The 21,580-nt window shown below is 45.2% G+C and overlaps 1 protein-coding gene across 1 annotated transcript in view; it reads left to right on the forward strand.

Moving 5' to 3' along the window:
• LOC147118818 (uncharacterized) overlaps positions 1 to 18,980 on the forward strand; it is a 76,611-nt gene extending 57,631 nt beyond the window's left edge. The window contains exon 3 of the mRNA XM_085983975.1: positions 18,937 to 18,980. Coding sequence (XP_085840101.1) covers positions 18,937 to 18,980 — 44 coding nt within the window. The remainder of the gene's footprint in view (positions 1 to 18,936) is intronic.
• The last annotated feature ends 2,600 nt before the right edge of the window (positions 18,981 to 21,580 follow it).

Below are 21,580 nucleotides of genomic sequence, written 5' to 3' on the forward strand. Positions count from 1 at the left end.
TGTTTGTTAAGAAAATCAAGTAATCTACTATTTAGAATACTGCAGAATAACTTCCCTAGACAACTGTTGACACAGATGCCGCGGTAGTTATTTGGGTCTGATTTGTTTCCACTTTTATATATGGGGGAGATTAGTCCTTGGCACCAGATATCGGGAAAACAGCCTGAGCGTAATATGATGTTGAATAGTTTGAGTATCGCACCCTGCATCTCCATATTGCTGAATTTTGCATTTCATTTTTGATGTTGTCTGGGCCACATGCTTTCTTTAGGTGTAGAGATTTTGTTTTTGTGGCCAGTTCTTTCCATGTGATTGGGGAGTCTAGAGGGTTTTGGTTGTCTTTAATTGTTGCTTCTAATGTGTGGAGTTTTTCTGTGACCTGATGTTGACTTGGGTTTGTTTTGTTTTTTGGGATGCCTTTGTAGAGGTTTTCAAAATGTGTTCTCCAGATGTCGCCATCTTGGATTGGTAATGCTTGCAATTGTGTTGTACTCTCTCTCTCACACTCCCAGTCTCTCTCTCTCACTCCCAATCTCTCTCTCTCTCACACTCCCAATCTCTCTCTCTCTCACACTCCCAATCTCTCTCCCTCTCACACTCCCAATCTCTCTCTCTCTCACACTCCCAATCTCTCTCTCTCCCTCACTCCCAATCGCTCTCTCTCTCTCACTCCCAGTCTCCCTCTCTCTCACACTCCCAATCTCTCTCTCTCTCACACTCCCAATCTCTCTCTCTCTCTCACTCCCAGCCTCTCTCTCTCTCACACTCCCAATCTCTCTCTCTCTCACATTCCCAATCTCTCTCTCTCACAATCCCAATCTCTCTCTCTCACTCCCAGTCTATCTCTCTCACACTCCCAATCTCTCACTCTCTCACACTCCCACTCTCTCTCTCTCTCACACTACCAATCTCTCTCTCTCACACTCCCAATCTCTCTCTCTCTCACACTCCCAGTCTCTCTCTCTCTCACACTCCCAATCTCTCTCTCTCTCACACTCCCAATCTCTCTCTCTCTCTCACTTCCAGTCTCTCTCTCTCTCACACTCCCAATCTCTATCTCTCACACACTCCCAACCTCTCTCTCTCTCACTCCCAATCTCTCTCTCTCTCACTCCCAGTCTCTCTCTCTCATACTCCCAATCTCTCTCTCTCACACACTCCCCATCTCTCTCTCCCTCACACTCCCAATCTCTCTCTCCCTCACACTCCCAATCTCTCTCTCTCACACTCCCAATCTCTCTCTCTCTCACACTCCCAATCTCTCTCTCTCTCACACTCCCAATCTCTCTCTCTCTCTAACTCCCAATCTCTCTCTCTCTCACACATTCCCAGTCTCTCTCTCCCTCACACTCCCAATCTCTCTCTCTCTCACCCTCCCAATCTCTCTCTCTCTCACACTCCCAATCTCTCTGTCTCTCACACTCCCAATCTCTCTCTCTCTCTAAGTCCCAATCTCTCAAATTCAAATTCAAATTCAAATCGCTTTATTGGCATGATAAGGTACATCTTATGTTGCCAAAGCATCAAAATACATTATTGGTTGAACACATAAACGCAGTTCTATTCATACATTGTATAAACAGATATATCCCTGAGTGTATAAATATACATTCGCATTTTTTTATCTATACTCTTTTCTTAGTTTACTGGTTGTCCCTCTGTTCATGGCAAGCTGTAACATAGTGTGCCGCCAGTGTTACACAGCTTCTCTCCTCTCCCAGTAGGTATGGGAGTTTTTGGTTGTCATTCAGATTTCTGAATTCAGGGCATATTTGTGAGAATTTTTGGCAGAAATTCTCCCTGATGCCCTGATATTTTTCACAGGCTGTGAGGAAGTGCATCTCTGTCTCCACTACTCCCTGACTGCAGTGAGAGCATATCCTGTCTTCTCTTGGCAGCCTGGTCTGCCTGTGTCTGCCTTTTTCGATCGCTAGGCTATGTTCGCTAAGTCTGTACCTTGTCAAGGTTCTTCTCAGTTTGTTATCCTTTACCATGGTCAGGTAATCAGCTATGTTGTATTGTCTGTTTAGGGCCAAGTAGCAATTGAGTTTGCTTTGGGTTTTTGTTGTTTCTGCCCAATATGTCAGATATTTTTCCTTTTGCTTAGCGACAATTGTGTTGGGTCGAATTCTTTGTGTTACCCTGTCACTGTCCTGGGGCTGGTTATTGTTAATATTGTTAGTAGTTACTTCGCTGAGTCCCAGGACTAGTTGACTGAGGGTATTCTTCTTTATGGTCAGCTCTTGGCATTTCAGGGCGTCGTAGTGATAGCATTGGGGGCCACTCATTTGAAGGTGATTGCAAAATTTGGTGGCTCTTTTTTGGACAGTGATTATTAATGGATATTGGCCTAGTTCCGCCCTGCATGCATTGTTTACTGTTTTCCATTGAGTCCGGAGGATACTTTTACAGAATTCTGCATGTAGGATCTCAATTGGGTGCTTGTCCCATTTTGCAAATTCTTGTTGTGTTAGCGGTCCCCATACCTCACTACCATAGAGTGCAATTGGTTCAATTACTGATTTGAAAATTTTGAGCCAAATGCTAATTGGGATTTCTATTTCGATTGATTTTTTGATGGCATAGAAAGCCCTTCTTGCTTTCTCTTTCAGTTCATTCACAGCCAGTTTGAAGTTTCCCATAGAACTGATTTTTAACCCCAAGTATGTGTAGTTAGTGGTTTGTTCAATTTTGGTTGTTCCTAGTGTGAAATTTATTTTGGGCCCCTGATGTTTGGATCTTTGCTGAAACACAAGGACGTTGGTTTTTTGGGGATTTATTGTCAGGGCCCAATTCTGGCAGTACGACTCCAGCAGGTCCAGGTTCTGCTGTAGACCCTCCTTAGTTGGTGACAGCAGAACCAGGTCGTCTGCATCGAGGAGGAATTTAACCTTGGATTCATATAGGGTGAGGCCGGGTGCTGTAGATTGTTCAAGTAGTTTTGCCAGTTCATTTATGTAAATATTAAAGAGTGTCGGTGAGATTGGCGAGCCCTGCGTCACCCCCTGCCCCTGTGGAAAGTATTTTGTTTGTTTGTCTCCACTTTTAACTGCACATTTGTTGTTTGTATACATTGATTTAATTACATCATATGTTTTTCCTCCTACCCCGCTTTCGATAAATTTCAGGAATAAACCGTCATGCCAGATGGAGTCGAAAGCCTTCTGGAAATCTATAAAGCATGCGTAGATTTTGCTCTTGTTATTGTGAACGTGTTTGTCAATTAGGGTCTGTAGGGTGAAGATATGATCTGATGTTCTATAGTTTGGCAGGAATCCAATTTGGCTTTTACTCAAGACATTGTGCTCCTCAAGGAAGTTTATAAGTCTTTTGTTTATGATACTACAGAAAACCTTCCCCAGGTTACTGTTTACACAGATGCCTCGATAGTTATTTGGGTCAACTTTATCCCCACGTTTGTATATGGGCGTTATGAGTCCTTTGTTCCAGATATCAGGGAAGTAACCGACACTCAGAGCCAAGTTGAAGAGTTTCAGTATAGCCAATTTCATTTTATCGTCCGTGTGATTAATCATCTCGCTTAGGATGCCATCTGCACCGCAAGCTTTTCCTGGTCGCAGGTCCATGAGTTTTTCAATTAGCTCTTTTTCAGATATTATGGGGTCTATCGGGTTTTGGTTATCTTTTATGGCAAATTCTAGCTTTGCCAGTTTTTCACATATTTGGTATTGCTCTGGGCTTAGTGTGTTTTTCTGGTATAATTTTTCAAAATGGTTTTCCCATGTGTCTGCGTTTTGAATGGCTAAATCTTCATGTTGTTCTTTGTGTAATGTATTCCAGTTGTCCCAGAAACAATTGGGATCAATGGATTCCCCAATGGAGATGAGTGTATTCTTAATAGACTGCTCTTTCTTGGTTCTGAATGTGTTTTTGTATTGTGTTAGTGCCTGACAATAAGTAAGGTGTAATTCCTCGTTTTCTGGTTGTCTGTGTTTTTGGTTTGATATTTTTCTGAGGTTTTTCCTCATGTTCTGGCAATCGGAGTCACACTCCCAGTCTCTCTCTCTCTCACACTCCCATTCTCTCTCTCTCACACTCCCATTCTCTCTCTCTCACACTCCCAGTCTCTCTCTCTCACTCTCCCAATCTCTCTCTCTCTCACACTCCCAGTCTCTCTCTCACTCACTCCCAATCTCTCTCTCTCTCTCACTCCCAATCTCTATCTCTCACACTCCCAATCTCTCTCTCTCTCACTCCCAATCTCTCTCTCTCACACTCCCAGTCTCTCTCTCACCCTCCCAATCTCTCTCTCTCTCACTCCCAATCTCTCTCTCTCACACTCCCAGTCTCTCTCTCTCACACTCCCAATCTCTCTCTCACACTCCCAATCTCTCTCTCTCACTCCCAATCTCGCACTCTCACACTCCCAGTCTCTCTCTCTCACACACTCCCAGTCTCTCTCTCTCACACTCCCATTCTCTCTCTCTCTCACACTCCCAATCACTCTCTCTCTCACACTCCCAGTCTCTCTCTCTCACACTCCCAATCTCTCTCTCTCACACTCCCAATCTCTCTCTCTCACACTCCCAATCTCTCTCTCTCTCACACTCCCAATCACTCTCTCTCTCGCACTCCCAAACTCTCTCTCTCTCACACTCCCAATCACTCTCTCTCTCACACTCCCAGTCTCTCTCTCTCTCACTCCCAATCTCGCACTCTCACACTCCCAGTCTCTCTCTCTCACACACTCCCAGTCTCTCTCTCTCACACTCCCAATCACTCTCTCTCTCACACTCCCAAACTCTCTCTCTCTCTCACACTACCAATCTCTCTCTCTCTCACACTCCCAAACTCTCTCTCTCTCTCACACTCCCAATCTCTCTCTCTCTCACTCCCAATCTCTCTCTCACACTCCCAATCTCTCTCTCACACTCCCAATCTCACTCACACTCCCAATCTGTCTCTCTCTCACACTCCCAATCTCTCTCTCTCTCACACTCCCAATCTCTCTCCCTCTCACACTCCCAATCTCTCTCTCTCTCACACTCCCAATCTCTCTCTCTCACTCACTCCCAATCGCTCTCTCTCTCTCAGTCCCAGTCTCCCTCTCTCTCACACTCCCAATCTCTCTCTCTCACACTCCCAATCTCTCTCTCTCTCACACTCCCAATCTCTCCCTCTCTCAAACTCCCAATCTCTCTCTCTCTCGTACTCCCAATCTCTCTCTCTCTCACACTCCCAATCTCTCTCTCTCTCTCACTCCCAGCCTCTCTCTCTCTCACACTCCCAATCTCTCTCTCTCTCACATTCCCAATCTCTCTCTCTCACAATCCCAATCTCTCTCTCTCACTCCCAGTCTATCTCTCTCACACTCCCAATCTCTCACTCTCTCACACTCCCACTCTCTCTCTCTCTCACACTACCAATCTCTCTCTCTCACACTCCCAATCTCTCTCTCTCTCACACTCCCAGTCTCTCTCTCTCTCACACTCCCAATCTCTCTCTCTCTCACACTCCCAATCTCTCACTCTCTCTCACTCCCAGTCTCTCTCTCTCTCACACTCCCAATCTCTCTCTCTCGCACACTCCCAATCTCTCTGTCTCTCACTCCCATTCTCTCTCTCTCTCACTCCCAGTCTCTCTCTCTCACACTCCCAATCTCTCTCTCTCTCACACTCCCCATCTCTCTCTCCCTCACACTCCCAATCTCTCTCTCCCTCACACTCCCAATCTCTCTCTCTCACACTCCCAATCTCTCTCTCTCAAACACTCCCAATCTCTCTCTCTCTCACACTCCCAATCTCTCTCTCTCTCTAACTCCCAATCTCTCTCTCTCTCATACATTCCCAGTCGCTCTCTCCCTCACACTCCCAATCTCTCTCTCTCTCACACTCCCAATCTCTCTCTCTCTCACACTCCCAATCTCTCTCTCTCTCACACTCCCAATCTCTCTCTCTCTCTCTAACTCCCAATCTCTCAAATTCAAATTCAAATTCAAATCGCTTTATTGGCATGATAAGGTACATCTTATGTTGCCAAAGCATCAAAATACATTATTGGTTGAACACATAAACGCAGTTCTATTCATACATTGTATAAACAGGTATATTCCTGAGTGTATAAATATACATTCGCTTTTTTTTATATATACTCTTTTCTTAGTTTACTGGTTGTCCCTCTGTTCATGGCAAGCTGTGACATAGTGTGCCGCCAGTGTTACACAGCTTCTCTCCTCTCCCAGTAGGTATGGGAGTTTTTGGTTGTCATTCAGATTTCTGAATTCAGGGCATATTTGTGAGAATTTTTGGCAGAAATTCTCCCTGATGCCCTGACATTTTTCGGAGGCTGTGAGGAAGTGCATCTCTGTCTCCACTACTCCCTGACTGCAGTGAGAGCATATCCTGTCTTCTCTTGGCAGCCTGGTCTGCCTGTGTCTGCCTTTTTCGATCGCTAGGCTATGTTCGCTAAGTCTGTACCTTGTCAAGGTTCTTCTCAGTTTGTTATCCTTTACCATGGTCAGGTAATCAGCTATGTTGTATTGTCTGTTTAGGGCCAAGTAGCAATTGAGTTTGCTTTGGGTTTTTGTTGTTTCTGCCCAATATGTCAGATATTTTTCCTTTTGCTTAGCGACAATTGTGTTGGGTCGAATTCTTTGTGTTACCCTCTCACTGTCCTGGGGCTGGTTATTGTTAGTATTGTTAGTAGTTACTTCGCTGAGTCCCAGGACTAGTTGACTGAGGGTATTCTTCTTTATGGTCAGCTCTTGGCATTTCAGGGCGTCGTAGTGATAGCATTGGGGGCTGCTCATTTGAAGGTGATTCCAAAATTTGGTGGCTCTTTTTTGGATAGTGATTATTAATGGATATTGGCCTAGTTCCGCCCTGCATGCATTGTTTACTGTTTTCCTTTGAGTCCGGAGGTTACTTTTACAGAATTCTGCATGTAGGATCTCAATTGGGTGCTTGTCCCATTTTGCAAATTCTTGTTGTGTTAGCGGTCCCCATACCTCACTGCCATAGAGTGCAATTGGTTCAATTACTGATTTGAAAATTTTGAGCCAAATGCTAATTGGGATTTCTATTTGGATTGATTTTTTGATGGCATAGAAAGCCCTTCTTGCTTTCTCTTTCAATTCATTCACAGCCAGTTTGAAGTTTCCTGTAGAACTGATTTTTAAGCCCAAGTATGTGTAGTTAGTGGTTTGTTCAATTTTGGTTGTTCCTAGTGTGAAATTTATTTTGGGCCCCTGATGTTTGGATCTTTGCTGAAACACAAGGACGTTGGTTTTTTGGGGATTTGTTGTCAGAGCCCAAGTCTGGCAGTACGACTCCAGCAGGTCCAGGTTCTGCTGTAGACCCTCCTTAGTTGGTGACAGCAGAACCAGGTCGTCTGCAAAGAGGAGTAATTTAACCTGGGATTCATATAGGGTGAGGCCGGGTGCTGTAGATTGTTCAAGTAGTTTTGCCAATTCATTTATGTAAATATTAAAGAGTGTCGGTGAGATTGGCGAGCCCTGCGTCACCCCCCGCCCCTGTGGAAAGTATTTTGTTTGTTTGTCTCCAATTTTAACTGCACATTTGTTGTTTGTATACATTGATTTAATTACATCATATGTTTTTCCTCCTACCCCGCTTTCGATAAGTTTCAGGAATAAACCGCCATGCCAGATGGAGTCGAAAGCCTTCTGGAAATGTATAAAGCATGCGTAGATTTTGCTCTTGTTATTGTGAACGTGTTTGTCAATTAGGGTCTGTAGGGTGAAGATATGATCTGATGTTCTATAGTTTGGCAGGAATCCAATTTGGCTTTTACTCAAGACATTGTGCTCCTCAAGGAAATTTATAAGTCTTTTGTTTATGATGCTACAGAATACTTTCCCCAGGTTACTGTTTACACAGATGCCTCGATAGTTGTTTGGGTCGATTTTGTCCTCACTTTTGGATGTGGGCGTTATGAGTCCTTTGTTCCAGATACCAGGGAAATAACCGACACTCAGAACCAGGTTGAAGAGTTTTAGGATAGCCAGTTTCATTTTGTCGTCTGTGTGTTTAATCATCTCGTTTAGTATGCCGTCTGTCCCGCAAGCTTTTCCTGGTCGCAGGTCCCTGAGTTTTTCAAAAAGTTTTTTTTCTGTTATTATGGAGCCTAGCGGGTTTTGGTTATCTTTTATGGCCATTTCTAGCTTTTCCAGTTTTTTGCATATTTGATGTTGCTCTGGTCTTAATGTGTTTTTCTGGTATAATTTTTCAAAGTGGTTTACCCATGTGTCCCCATTTTGAATGGCCAATTCGTCGTGTTGTTTTTTGTGTAGTTTATTCAAGTTGTCCCAGAAACAATTGGAATCAATGGATTCCTCCATGGAGCTGAGTGTATTCTTAATATATTGCTCTTTTTTGGTTCTGAGTGTGTTTCTGTATTGTGTTAGTGTCTGACAATAAGTAAGGCGTAATTCCTCGTTTTCTGGATGTCTGTGTTTTTGGTTTGATATTTTTCTAAGTTTTTTCCTCATGTTATGGCAATCTGGGTCAAACCATTTTTCATAGTTTTTTGTTTTGGGTTTGTTCTTGCGAGCTTTCAAGTTTGCACTTGTTGCCAAATTATCAAAAATATTGTTTAGGTTATTTACTGCCCAGTTTATGCCTTCTTTATTGTGAGTGTATATGTTATCCAGAAAGGTGTCCAAGAGAGCTTGAGTTGATGCGTTGCTAATTGTTTTCTGGTATTTTTCCGTGTCGTTTTTGGCCCATCTGTACGATTTTTTGGTGCTGTACAGTTTACTGGGTTGTGTTTCTATGTTGTTTGTTTCTGTCTTTTTGAGATACATAGTAATTTGACTGTGATCTGACAGTGTTGTTTGTGGTTTGACTGTTCATGCTCTGAAAGAGGATGGGTCCAAATCTGTAATCATATACTCTACTGTGCTGCAGCCAAGAGGTGAGCAATAGGTCGATCTTCCTAGGAGGTCTCCTATGAACCTACCATTGACAATGTACAGACCCAGGTTTCGACAGAGCTGTAGTAGCTGTTTTCCGTTGTTATTTGTCTGCTTGTCGCAGTTATGCCTGTATGGAAGGGAAGGGATGTCAAAGTGGTTATTCCCGAATACGTAATTTATTCCCTGATTTTTGGTGAAGTCTAGTTCTTCGCCCATTCTTGAATTGAGGTCCCCACAGATCAACACGTTCCCCTGGGCCTGGTATTGGATAATTTCCCCCTCTATGTTGGAGAAGGTGTCCTCTTTAAAGTACGGGGAATCAATTGGAGGGATATAAAGTGCGCAAATGTAAACATCTTGGGTGTTTGAGATAATCTCCCTCTCAATTTTGAGCCACATGTGGTTTTCGCACTTTTTTATAAATTTGATGTAATTCTTAAGTTCTGTTTTGAACCAGATCAGGATGCCCCTGGAGTCTCTGCCTTGGGCTACACTTGGTAATTTATTGGAGGGGACCATCAGCTCAGTGTACCCTTGGGGACAGCCAGTGTGTCCTTTTCCTTTATACCAAGTTTCCTGTAAAATGATAATATCTAGATCTTTAGTTTCATCTATGAACTCTGGGGTCCTACTCTTCACGTCTAGCACCGAAGAGCGTAGACCTTGGATATTCCATGTCGAAATATATAAGGATTTCATGTTAAGTTTGAACTTTTACAATGATAGGTTAAAGATTGGTACGTGTTTGTCGTGTCTAAGTGTGGGGAAAAAAGATCACTTCAGTTGTCTATAAAGTTAATACTATTTGGTTACAGTTCTTTCTATCACTTAGTCCTTGATCCATAAGGCGGAAGTAGATGCTGCTGCACATCTGCACTCTCTCTATCACACTCCCAATCTCTCTCTCTCTCACACTCCCAATCTCTCTGTCTCTCACTCAAAACCTCTCTCTCTCTCACTCTCAGTCTCTCTCTCTCACACTCCCAATCTCTCTCTCTCTCACACTCCCAATCTCTCTCTCCCTCACACTCCCAATCTCTCTCTCTCACACTCCCAATCTCTCTCTCTCTCACACTCCCAATCTCTCTCTCTCACACTCCCAATCTGTCTCTCTCTCACACACTCCCAATCTCTCTCTCGCTTACACTCCCAATCTCTCTCTCTCTCACACTCCCAATCTCTCTCTCTCTCACTCCCAGTCTCTCTCTCTCTCACACACTCCCAGTCTCTCTCTCTCACACCCCATTCTCTCTCTCTCTCACTCCCAGTCTCTCACTCTCTCACACACTCCCGGTCTTTCTCTCTCACACTCCCATTCTCTCTCTCTCACACTCCCAGTCTCTCTCACTCACACTCCCAATCTCTCTCTCTCTCACACTCCCAATCTCTCTCTCTCACACTCCCAGTCTCTCTCTCTCTCACACACTCCCAGTCTCTTTCTCTCACAGTTACATTCTCTCTCTCTCAAACTCCCAGTCTCTCTCTCTCACACTCCCAATCTCTCTCTCTCACTCACTCCCAATCTCTCTCTCTCACACTCCCAATCTCTCTCTCTCACTCGCAATTTCTCTCTCTCACTCCCAATCTCTCTCTCTCACACTCCCAGTCTCTCTCCCTCACACTCCCAATCTCTCTCTCTGACACACTCCCAGTCTCTCTCTCTCACACTCCCAATCTCTTTCTCTCTCACACTCCCAATCTCTCTCTCTCTCACTCCCAATCTCTCTCTCACACTCACAATCTCTCTCTCACACTCCCAATCTCACTCACACTCCCAATCTGTCTCTCTCTCACACTCCCAGTCTCTCTCTCTCACACACTCCCAGTCTCACACTCTCACGCTCCCAGTCTCTCTCTCTCACTCACTCCCAGTCTCTCTCTCTCACACTCCCAGTCTCTCTCACTCACACTCCCAATCTCTCTCTCTCTCACACTCCCAATCTCTCTCTCTCACACTCCCAATCTGTCTCTCTCTCACACACTCCCAATCTCTCTCTCTCACGCACTCCCAATCTCTCTCTCTCTCACACTCCCAATCTCTCTCTCTCACTCGCAATTTCTCTCTCTCACTCCCAATCTCTCTCTCTCACACTCCCAGTCTCTCTCCCTCACACTCCCAATCTCTCTCTCTGACACACTCCCAGTCTCTCTCTCTCACACTCCCAATCTCTCTCTCTCTCACACTCCCAATCTCTCTCTCTCTCACTCCCAATCTCTCTCTCACACTCCCAATCTCTCTCTCACACTCCCAATCTCACTCACACTCCCAATCTGTCTCTCTCTCACACTCCCAGTCTCTCTCTCTCACACACTCCCAGTCTCACTCTCTCACGCTCCCAGTCTCTCTCTCTCACTCACTCCCAGTCTCTCTCTCTCACACTCCCAGTCTCTCTCTCTCGCACTCCCAATCTCTCTCTCTCTCACACTCCCAATCTCTCTCTCTCTCACACTCCCAATCTCTCTCCATCTCACACTCCCAATCTCTCTCTCTCTCACACTCCCAATCTCTCTCTCTCCCTCACTCCCAATCGCTCTCTCTCTCTCACTCCCAGTCTCCCTCTCTCTCACACTCCCAATCTCTCTCTCTCACACTCCGAATCTCTCTCTCTCTCACACTCCCAATCTCTCCCTCTCTCAAACTCCCAATCTCTCTCTCTCTCTCATACTCCCAATCTCTCTCTCTCTCACACTCCCAATCTCTCTCTCTCTCTCACTCCCAGCCTCTCTCTCTCTCACACTCCCAATCTCTCTCTCGCTCACATTCCCAATCTCTCTCTCTCACAATCCCAATCTCTCTCTCTCACTCCCAGTCTATCTCTCTCACACTCCCAATCTCTCACTCTCTCACACTCCCACTCTCTCTCTCTCTCACACTACCAATCTCTCTCTCTCACACTCCCAATCTCTCTCTCTCTCACACTCCCAGTCTCTCTCTCTCTCACACTCCCAATCTCTCTCTCTCACACTCCCAATCACTCTCTCTCTCTCACTCCCAGTCTCTCTCTCTCTCACACTCCCAATCCCTCTCTCTCGCACACTCCCAATCTCTCTGTCTCTCACTCCCAATCTCTCTCTCTCTCACTCCCAGTCTCTCTCTCTCACACTCCCAATCTCTCTCTCTCTCACACTCCCCATCTCTCTCTCCCTCACACTTCCAATCTCTCTCTCCCTCACACTCCCAATCTCTCTCTCTCACACTCCCAACCTCTCTATCTCTCACACTCCCAATCTCTCTCTCTCTCTAACTCCCAATCTCTCTCTCTCTCACACATTCCCAGTCTCTCTCTCCCTCACACTTCCAATCTCTCTCTCCCTCACACTCCCAATCTCTCTCTCTCACACTCCCAACCTCTCTCTCTCTCACACTCCCAATCTCTCTATCTCTCACACTCCCAATCTCTCTCTCTCTCTAACTCCCAATCTCTCTCTCTCTCTCACTCCCAGTCTCTCACTCTCTCACACACTCCCGGTCTCTCTCTCTCACACTCCCATTCTCTTTCTCTCACACTCCCAGTCTCTCTCACTCACACTCCCAATCTCTCTCTCTCTCACACTCCCAATCTCTCTCTCTCACACTCCCAGTCTCTCTCTCTCTCACACACTCCCAGTCTCTTTCTCTCACAGTCCCATTCTCTCTCTCTCACACTCCCAGTCTCTCTCTCTCACACTCCCAATCTCTCTCTCTCACTCACTCCCAATCTCTCTCTCTCTCACACTCCCAATCTCTCTCTCTCACTCGCAATTTCTGTTTCTCACTCCCAATCTCTCTCTCTCACACTCCCAATCTCTCTCTCTCTCACACTCCCAATCTCTCTGTCTCTCACTCAAAACCTCTCTCTCTCTCTCACTCTCAGTCTCTCTCTCTCACACTCCCAATCTCTCTCTCTCTCACACTCCCAATCTCTCTCTCCCTCACACTCCCAATCTCTCTCTCTCAAACTCCCAATCTCTCTCTCTCTCACACTCCCAATCTCTCACTCTCGCACTCCCAATCTGTCTCTCTCTCACACACTCCCAATCTCTCTCTCGCTTACACTCCCAATCTCTCTCTCTCTCACACTCCCAATCTCTCTCTCTCTCACTCCCAGTCTCTCTCGCTCTCACACACTCCCAGTCTCTCTCTCTCACACTCCCATTCTCTCTCTCTCTCACTCCCAGTCTCTCTCTCTCTCACACACTCCCGGTCTCTCTCTCTCACACTCCCATTCTCTCTCTCTCACACTCCCAGTCTCTCTCACTCACACTCCCAATCTCTCTCTCTCTCACGCTCCCAATCTCTCTCTCTCACACTCCCAGTCTCTCTCTCTCTCACACACTCCCAGTCTCTTTCACTCACAGTCCCATTCTCTCTCTCTCACACTCCCAGTCTCTCTCTCTCACACTCCCAATCTCTCTCTCTCACTCATTCCCAATCTCTCTCTCTCTCACACTCCCAATCTCTCTCTCTCACTCGCAATTTCTCTCTCTCACTCCCAATCTCTCTCTCTCACACTCCCAGTCTCTCTCCCTCACACTCCCAATCTCTCTCTCTGACACACTCCCAGTCTCTCTCTCTCACACTCCCAATCTCTCTCTCTCTCACACTCCCAATCTCTCTCTCTCTCACTCCCAATCTCTCTCTCACACTCCCAATCTCTCTCTCACACTCCCAATCTCACTCACACTCCCAATCTGTCTCTCTCTCACGCTCCCAGTCTCTCTCTCTCACACACTCCCAGTCTCACTCTCTCACGCTCCCAGTCTCTCTCTCTCACTCACTCCCAGTCTCACTCTCTCACACTCCCAGTCTCTCTCTCTCACACTCCCAATCTCTCTCTCTCTCACACTCCCAATCTCTCTTTCTCTCACACTCCCAATCTCTCTCCCTCTCACACTCCCAATCTCTCTTTCTCTCACACTCCCAACCTCTCTCTCTCCCTCACTCCCAATCGCTCTCTCTCTCTCACTCCCAGTCTCCCTCTCTCTCACACTCCCAATCTCTCTCTCTCACACTCCCAATCTCTCTCTCTCTCACACTCCCAATCTCTCCCTCTCTCTAAATCCCAATCTCTCTCTCTCTCATACTCCCAATCTCTCTCTCTCTCACACTCCCAATCTCTCTCTCTCTCACTCCCAGCCTCTCTCTCTCTCACACTCCCAATCTCTCTCTCTCTCACATGCCCAATCTCTCTCTCTTACAATCCCAATCTCTCTCTCTCACTCCCAGTCTATCTCTCTCATACTCCCAATCTCTCACTCTCTCACGCTCCCACTCTCTCTCTCTCTCACACTACCAATCTCTCTCTCTCACACTCCCAATCTCTCTCTCTCTCACACTCCCAGTCTCTCTCTCTCTCACACTCCCAATCTCTCTCTCTCTCACACTCCCAATCTCTCTCTCTCTCTCACTCCCAGTCTCTCTCTCTCTCACACTCCCAATCTCTCTCTCTCGCACACTCCCAATCTCTCTGTCTCTCACTCCCAATCTCTCTCTCTCTCACTCCCAGTCTCTCTCTCTCACACTCCCAATCTCTCTCTCCCTCACACTCCCAATCTCTCTCTCTCACACTCCTGTTAAGTCTGTGAATTATTTAGTTAATTAAAACAGACTAATGAGTAACAATAAAAACAGGTCTTTACTGGTTGGAGGTAGGGACTATACTGAATACAAGATTACTGCACAGTGCTTATATACCGGTGTGTTCACCCCCGGTATTACATCTACAGCAGCCTGAGAAAGTAGTGCATCTCTTAAGGTGGAACAGGCTTAAGCTCTCTTAAGGTGGAACAGGTTACATACACAACAACTCCCAATCTCTCTCTCTCTCACACTCCCAATCTCTCCCTCTCTCAAACTCCCAATCTCTCTCTCTCTCATACTCCCAATCTCTCTCTCTCTCACACTCCCAATCTCTCTCTCTCTCTCACTCCCAGCCTATCTCTCTCTCACACTCCCAAACTCTCTCTCGCTCACATTCCCAATCTCTCTCTCTCACAATCCCCATCTCTCTCTCTCACTCCCAGTCTATCTCTCTCACACTCCCAATCTCTCACTCTCTCACACTCCCACTCTCTCTCTCTTTCACACTACCAATCTCTCTCTCTCACACTCCCAATCTCTCTCTCTCTCACACTCCCAGTCTCTCTCTCTTTCACACTCCCAATCTCTCTCTCTCTCACACTCCCAATCTCTCTCTCTCTCTCACTCCCAGTCTCTCTCTCTCTCACACTCCCAATCTCTCTCTCTCGCACACTCCCAATCTCTCTGTCTCTCACTCCCAATCTCTCTCTCTCTCACTCCCAGTCTCTCTCTCTCACACTCCCAATCTCTCTCTCTCTCACACTCCCCATCTCTCTCTCCCTCACACTTCCAATCTCTCTCTCCCTCACACTCCCAATCTCTATCTCTCACACTCCCAATCTCTCTCTCTCTCACACTCCCAATCTCTCTATCTCTCACACTCCCAATCTCTCTCTCTCTCTAACTCCCAATCTCTCTCTCTCTCACACATTCCCAGTCTCTCTCTCCCTCACACTCCCAATCTCCATCTCTCTCACACTCCCAACCTCTCTCTCTCTCTCACACTCCCAATCTCTCTCTCTCTCACACTCCCAATCTCTCTCTCTCTCTAACTTCCAATCTCTCAAATTCAAATTCAATTTCAAATCGCTTTATTGGCATGATAAGGTACATCTTATGTTGCCAATAGCATCAAAATACATTATTGGTTGAACACATAAACGCAGTTCTATTCATACATTGTATAAACAGGTATATCCCTGAGTGTATAAATATACATTCGCATTTTTTTATATATACTCTTTTCTTAGTTTACTGGTTGTCCCTCTGTTCATGGCAAGCTGTAACATAGTGTGCCGCCAGTGTTACACATCTTCTCTCCTCTCCCAGTAGGTATGGGAGTTTTTGTTTGTCATTCAGATTTCTGAATTCAGGGCATATTTGTGAGAATTTTTGGCAGAAATTCTCCCTGATGCCCTGATATTTTTCACAGGCTGTGAGGAAGTGCATCTCTGTCTCCACTACTCCCTGACTGCAGTGAGAGCATATCCTGTCTTCTCTTGGCAGCCTGGTCTGCCTGTGTCTGCCTTTTTCGATCGCTAGGCTATGTTCGCTAAGTCTGTACCTTGTCAAGGTTCTTCTCAGTTTGTTATCCTTTACCATGGTCAGGTAATCAGCTATGTTGTATTGTCTGTTTAGGGCCAAGTAGCAATTGAGTTTGCTTTGGGTTTTTGTTGTTTCTGCCCAATATGTCAGATATTTTTCCTTTTGCTTAGCGACAATTGTGTTGGGTCGAATTCTTTGTGTTACCCTGTCACTGTCCTGGGGCTGGTTATTGTTAGTATTGTTAGTAGTTACTTCGCTGAGTCCCAGGACTAGTTGACTGAGGGTATTCTTCTTTATGGTCAGCTCTTGGCATTTCAGGGCGTCGTAGTGATAGCATTGGGGGCTGCTCATTTGAAGGTGATTCCAAAATTTGGTGGCTCTTTTTTGGATAGTGATTATTAATGGATATTGGCCTAGTTCCGCCCTGCATGCGTTGTTTACTGTTTTCCTTTGAGTCCGGAGGATACTTTTACAGAATTCTGCATGTAGGATCTCAATTGGGTGTTTGTCCCATTTTGCAAATTCTTGTTGTGTTAGCGGTCCCCATACCTCACTGCCATAGAGTGCAATTGGTTCAATTACTGATTTGAAAATTTTGAGCCAAATGCTAATTGGGATTTCTATTTGGATTGATTTTTTGATGGCATAGAAAGCCCTTCTTGCTTTCTCTTTCAGTTCATTCACAGCCAGTTTGAAGTTTCCTGTAGAACTGATTTTTAAGCCCAAGTATGTGTAGTTAGTGGTTTGTTCAATTTTGGTTGTTCCTAGTGTGAAATTTATTTTGGGCCCCTGATGTTTGGACCTTTGCTGAAACACAAGGACGTTGGTTTTTTGGGGATTTATTGTCAGAGACCAAGTCTGGCAGTACGACTCCAGCAGGTCCAGGTTCTGCTGTAGACCCTCCTTAGTAGGTGACAGCAGAACCAGGTCGCCTGCAAAGAGGAGGAATTTAACCTTGGATTCATATAGGGTGAGGCCGGGTGCTGTAGATTGTTCAAGTAGTTTTGCCAATTCATTTATGTAAATATTAAAGAGTGTCGGTAAGATTGGCGAGCCCTGCGTCACCCCCCGCCCCTGTGGAAAGTATTTTGTTTGTTTGTCTCCAATTTTAACTGCACATTTGTTGTTTGTATACATTGATTTAATTACATCATATGTTTTTCCTCCTACCCCGCTTTCGATAAGTTTCAGGAATAAACCGTCATGCCAGATGGAGTCGAAAGCCTTCTGGAAATCTATAAAGCATGCGTAGATTTTGCTCTTGTTATTGTGAACGTGTTTGTCAATTAGGGTCTGTAGGGTGAAGATATGATCTGATGTTCTATAGTTTGGCAGGAATCCAATTTGGCTTTTACTCAAGACATTGTGCTCCTCAAGGAAGTTTATAAGTCTTTTGTTTATGATGCTACAGAGTACTTTCCCCAGGTTACTGTTTACACAGATGCCTCGATAGTTGTTTGGGTCGATTTTGTCCCCACTTTTGTATATGGGCGTTATGAGTCCTTTGTTCCAGATATCAGGGAAATAACCGACACTCAGAACCAGGTTGAAGAGTTTTAGGATAGCCAGTTTCATTTTGTCGTCTGTGTGTTTAATCATCTCGTTTAGTATGCCGTCTGTCCCGCAAGCTTTTCCTGGTCGCAGGTCCCTGAGTTTTTCAAAAAGTTCTTTTTCTGTTATTATGGAGTCTAGCGGGTTTTGGTTATCTTTTATGGCCATTTCTAGCTTTTCCAGTTTTTTGCATATTTGGTGTTGCTCTGGTCTTAGTGTGTTTTTCTGGTATAATTTTTCAAAGTGGTTTACCCATGTGTCCCCATTTTGAATGGCCAATTCGTCGTGTTGTTTTTTGTGTAGTTTATTCAAGTTGTCCCAGAAACAATTGGAATCAATGGATTCCTCCATGGAGCTGAGTGTATTCTTAATATATTGCTCTTTTTTGGTTCTGAGTGTGTTTCTGTATTGTGTTAGTGTCTGACAATAAGTAAGGCGTAATTCCTCGTTTTCTGGATGTCTGTGTTTTTGGTTTGATATTTTTCTAAGTTTTTTCCTCATGTTATGGCAATCTGGGTCAAACCATTTTTCATAGTTTTTTGTTTTGGGTTTGTTCTTGCGAGCTTTCAAGTTTGCACTTGTTGCCAAATTATCAAAAATATTGTTTAGGTTATTTACTGCCCAGTTTATGCCTTCTTTATTGTGAGTGTATATGTTATCCAGAAAGGTGTCCAAGAGAGCTTGAGTTGATGCGTTGCTAATTGTTTTCTGGTATTTTTCCGTGTCGTTTTTGGCCCATCTGTACGATTTTTTGGTGCTGTACAGTTTACTGGGTTGTGTTTCTATGTTGTTTGTTTCTGTCTTTTTGAGATACATAGTAATTTGACTGTGATCTGACAGTGTTGTTTGTGGTTTGACTGTTCATGCTCTGAAAGAGGATGGGTCCAAATCTGTAATCATATAGTCTACTGTGCTGCAGCCAAGAGGTGAGCAATAGGTCGATCTTCCTAGGAGGTCTCCTTTGAACCTACTATTGACAATGTACAGACCCAGGTTTCGACAGAGCTGTAGTAGCTGTTTTCCGTTGTTATTTGTCTGCTTGTCGCAGTTATGCCTGTATGGAAGGGAAGGGATGTCAAAGTGGTTATTCCCGAATACGTAATTTATTCCCTGATTATTGGTGAAGTCTAGTTCTTCGCCCGTTCTTGAATTGAGGTCCCCACAGATCAACACGTTCCCCTGGGCCTGGTATTGGATAATTTCCCCCTCTATGTTGGAGAAGGTGTCCTCTTTAAAGTACGGGGAATCAATTGGAGGGATATAAAGTGCGCAAATGTAAACATCTTGGGTGTTTGAGATAATCTCCCTCTCAATTTTGAGCCACATGTGGTTTTCGCCCTTTTTTATAAATTTGATGTAATTCTTAAGTTCTGTTTTGAACCAGATCAGGATGCCTCTGGAGTCTCTGCCTTGGGCTACACTTGGTAATATATTGGAGGGGACCATCAGCTCAGTGTACCCTTGGGGACAGCCAGTGTGTCCTTTTCCTTTATACAAAGTTTCCTGTAAAATGATAATATCTAGATCTTTAGTTTCATCTATGAACTCTGGGGTCCTACTCTTCACGTCTAGCACCGAAGAGCGTAGACCTTGGATATTCCATGTCGAAATATATAAGGATTTCATGTTAAGTTTGAACTTTTACTATGATAGGTTAAAGATTGGTACGTGTTTGTCGTGTCTAAGTGTGGGGAAAAAAGATCACTTCAGTTGTCTATAAAGTTAATACTATTTGGTTACAGTTCTTTCTATTACTTAGTCCTTGATCCATAAGGCGGAAGTAGATGCTGCTGCACATCTGCACTCTCCCTATCACACTCCCAATCTCTCTCTCTCTCACACTCCCAATCTCTCTGTCTCTCACTCAAAACCTCTCTCTCTCTCACTCTCAGTCTCTCTCTCTCACACTCCCAATCTCTCTCTCTCTCACACTCCCAATCTCTCTCTCCCTCACACTCCCAATCTCTCTCTCTCACACTCCCAATCTCTCTCTCTCTCACACTCCCAATCTCTCTCTCTCACACTCCCAATCTGTCTCTCTCTCACACACTCCCAATCTCTCTCTCGCTTACACTCCCAATCTCTCTCTCTCTCACACTCCCAATCTCTCTCTCTCTCACTCCCAGTCTCTCTCTCTCTCACACACTCCCAGTCTCTCTCTCTCACACTCCCATTCTCTCTCTCTCTCACTCCCAGTCTCTCTCTCTCTCACACACTCCCGGTCTCTCTCTCTCACACTCCCATTCTCTCTCTCTCACACTCCCAGTCTCTCTCACTCACACTCCCAATCTCTCTCTCTCTCACACTCCCAATCTCTCTCTCTCACACTCCCAGTCTCTCTCTCTCTCACACACTCCCAGTCTCTTTCTCTCACAGTCCCATTCTCTCTCTCTCACACTCCCAGTCTCTCTCTCTCACACTCCCAATCTCTCTCTCTCACTCACTCCCAATCTCTCTCTCTCTCACACTCCCAATCTCTCTCTCTCACTCGCAATTTCTCTCTCTCACTCCCAATCTCTCTCTCTCACACTCCCAGTCTCTCTCCCTCACACTCCCAATCTCTCTCTCTGACACACTCCCAGTCTCTCTCTCTCACACTCCCAATTTCTCTCTCTCTCACACTCCCAATCTCTCTCTCTCTCACTCCCAATCTCTCTCTCTCTCACACTCCCAATCTCTCTCTCTCTCTCACACTTCCAATCTCTCTCTCTCTCACACTCCCAATCTCTCTCTCTCTCACACTCCCAATCTCTCTCTCTCTCACACTCCCAATCTCTCTCTCTCTCACACTCCCAATCTCTCACTCTCTCATACTCCCAATCTCTCTCACACTCCCAGTCTCTCTCTCTCTCACACTCCCAGGCTCTCTAACTCACTCACTCCCAATCTCTCTCTCTCACTCACTCCCAATCTCTCTCTCTCTCACACTCCCAATCTCTCTCTCTCTCACACTCCCAATCTCTCTCTCTCTCTCACTCCCAGTCTCTCTCTCTCACACTCCCAATCTCTCTCTCACACTCCCAATCTCTCTCTCTCTCACACTCCCAATCTCTCTCTCACACTCCCATTCTCTCTCTCTCTCACACTCCCAATCTCTCTCTCTCTCACACTCCCAATCTCTCTCTCTCTCACACTCCCACTCTCTCTCTCTCTCACACATTCCCAGTCTCTCTCTCTCTCACACACTGCCAGTCTCTATCTCTCTCTCTCTCTAAAACTCTCTCTCTCTCTCTCACTCCTAGTCTCTCTCTCACTCCCAGTCTCTCTCTCTCTCACACTGCCACTCTCTCTCTCTCTCTCTCAACACCCCACTCTCTCTCTCTCTCTCACACTCCCAGTCTCACTCTCTCACACACTCCCATTCTCTCTCTCTCACACTCCCAGTCAATTCAATTCAATTCAATTCAATTCAAATCACTTTATTGGCATGATAAGGTACATCTTATGTTGCCAAAGCATCAAAATACATTTATGGTTGAACACATAAACGCAGTTCTATTCATACAGTGTGTAAACAGTTATATCCCTGAGTGTATAAATATACATTCGTATTATTTATATATATTCCTTTCTTAGGTTTACTGGTTGTCCCTCTGTTCATGGCAAGCTGTAACATAGTGTGCCACCAGTGCTGCACAGCTTCTCTCCTCCCCCAGTAGGTGTGGCAGTTCGTCATTCAGCTTTCTGAATTCAGGGCATATTTGTGAGAATTTTTGGTAGAAATTCTCCCTGATGCCCTGATATTTTCCACAGGCTGTGAGGAAGTGCTTCTCTGTCTCCACTACTCCCTGACTGCAGTGAGAGCATATCCTGTCCTCTCTTGGCAGCCTGGTCTGCCTGTGTCTGCCTTTTTCGATCGCTAGGCTATGTTCGCTAATTCTGTACCTTGTCAAGGTTTTTCTCAGTTTGTTATCCTTTACCATGGTCAGGTACGCAGCCATGTTGTATTGTCTGTTTAGGGTCAAATAGCAATTGAGTTTGCTTTGGGTTTTTGTTGTTTCTGCCCAATATGACAGGTATTTTTCCTT

This window comes from Somniosus microcephalus, chromosome 4, assembly GCF_052327205.1.
Source record: "Somniosus microcephalus isolate GS21.2 chromosome 4, FLI_Smic_1.0, whole genome shotgun sequence".
Taxonomy (NCBI): Eukaryota; Metazoa; Chordata; class Chondrichthyes; order Squaliformes; family Somniosidae; genus Somniosus; species Somniosus microcephalus.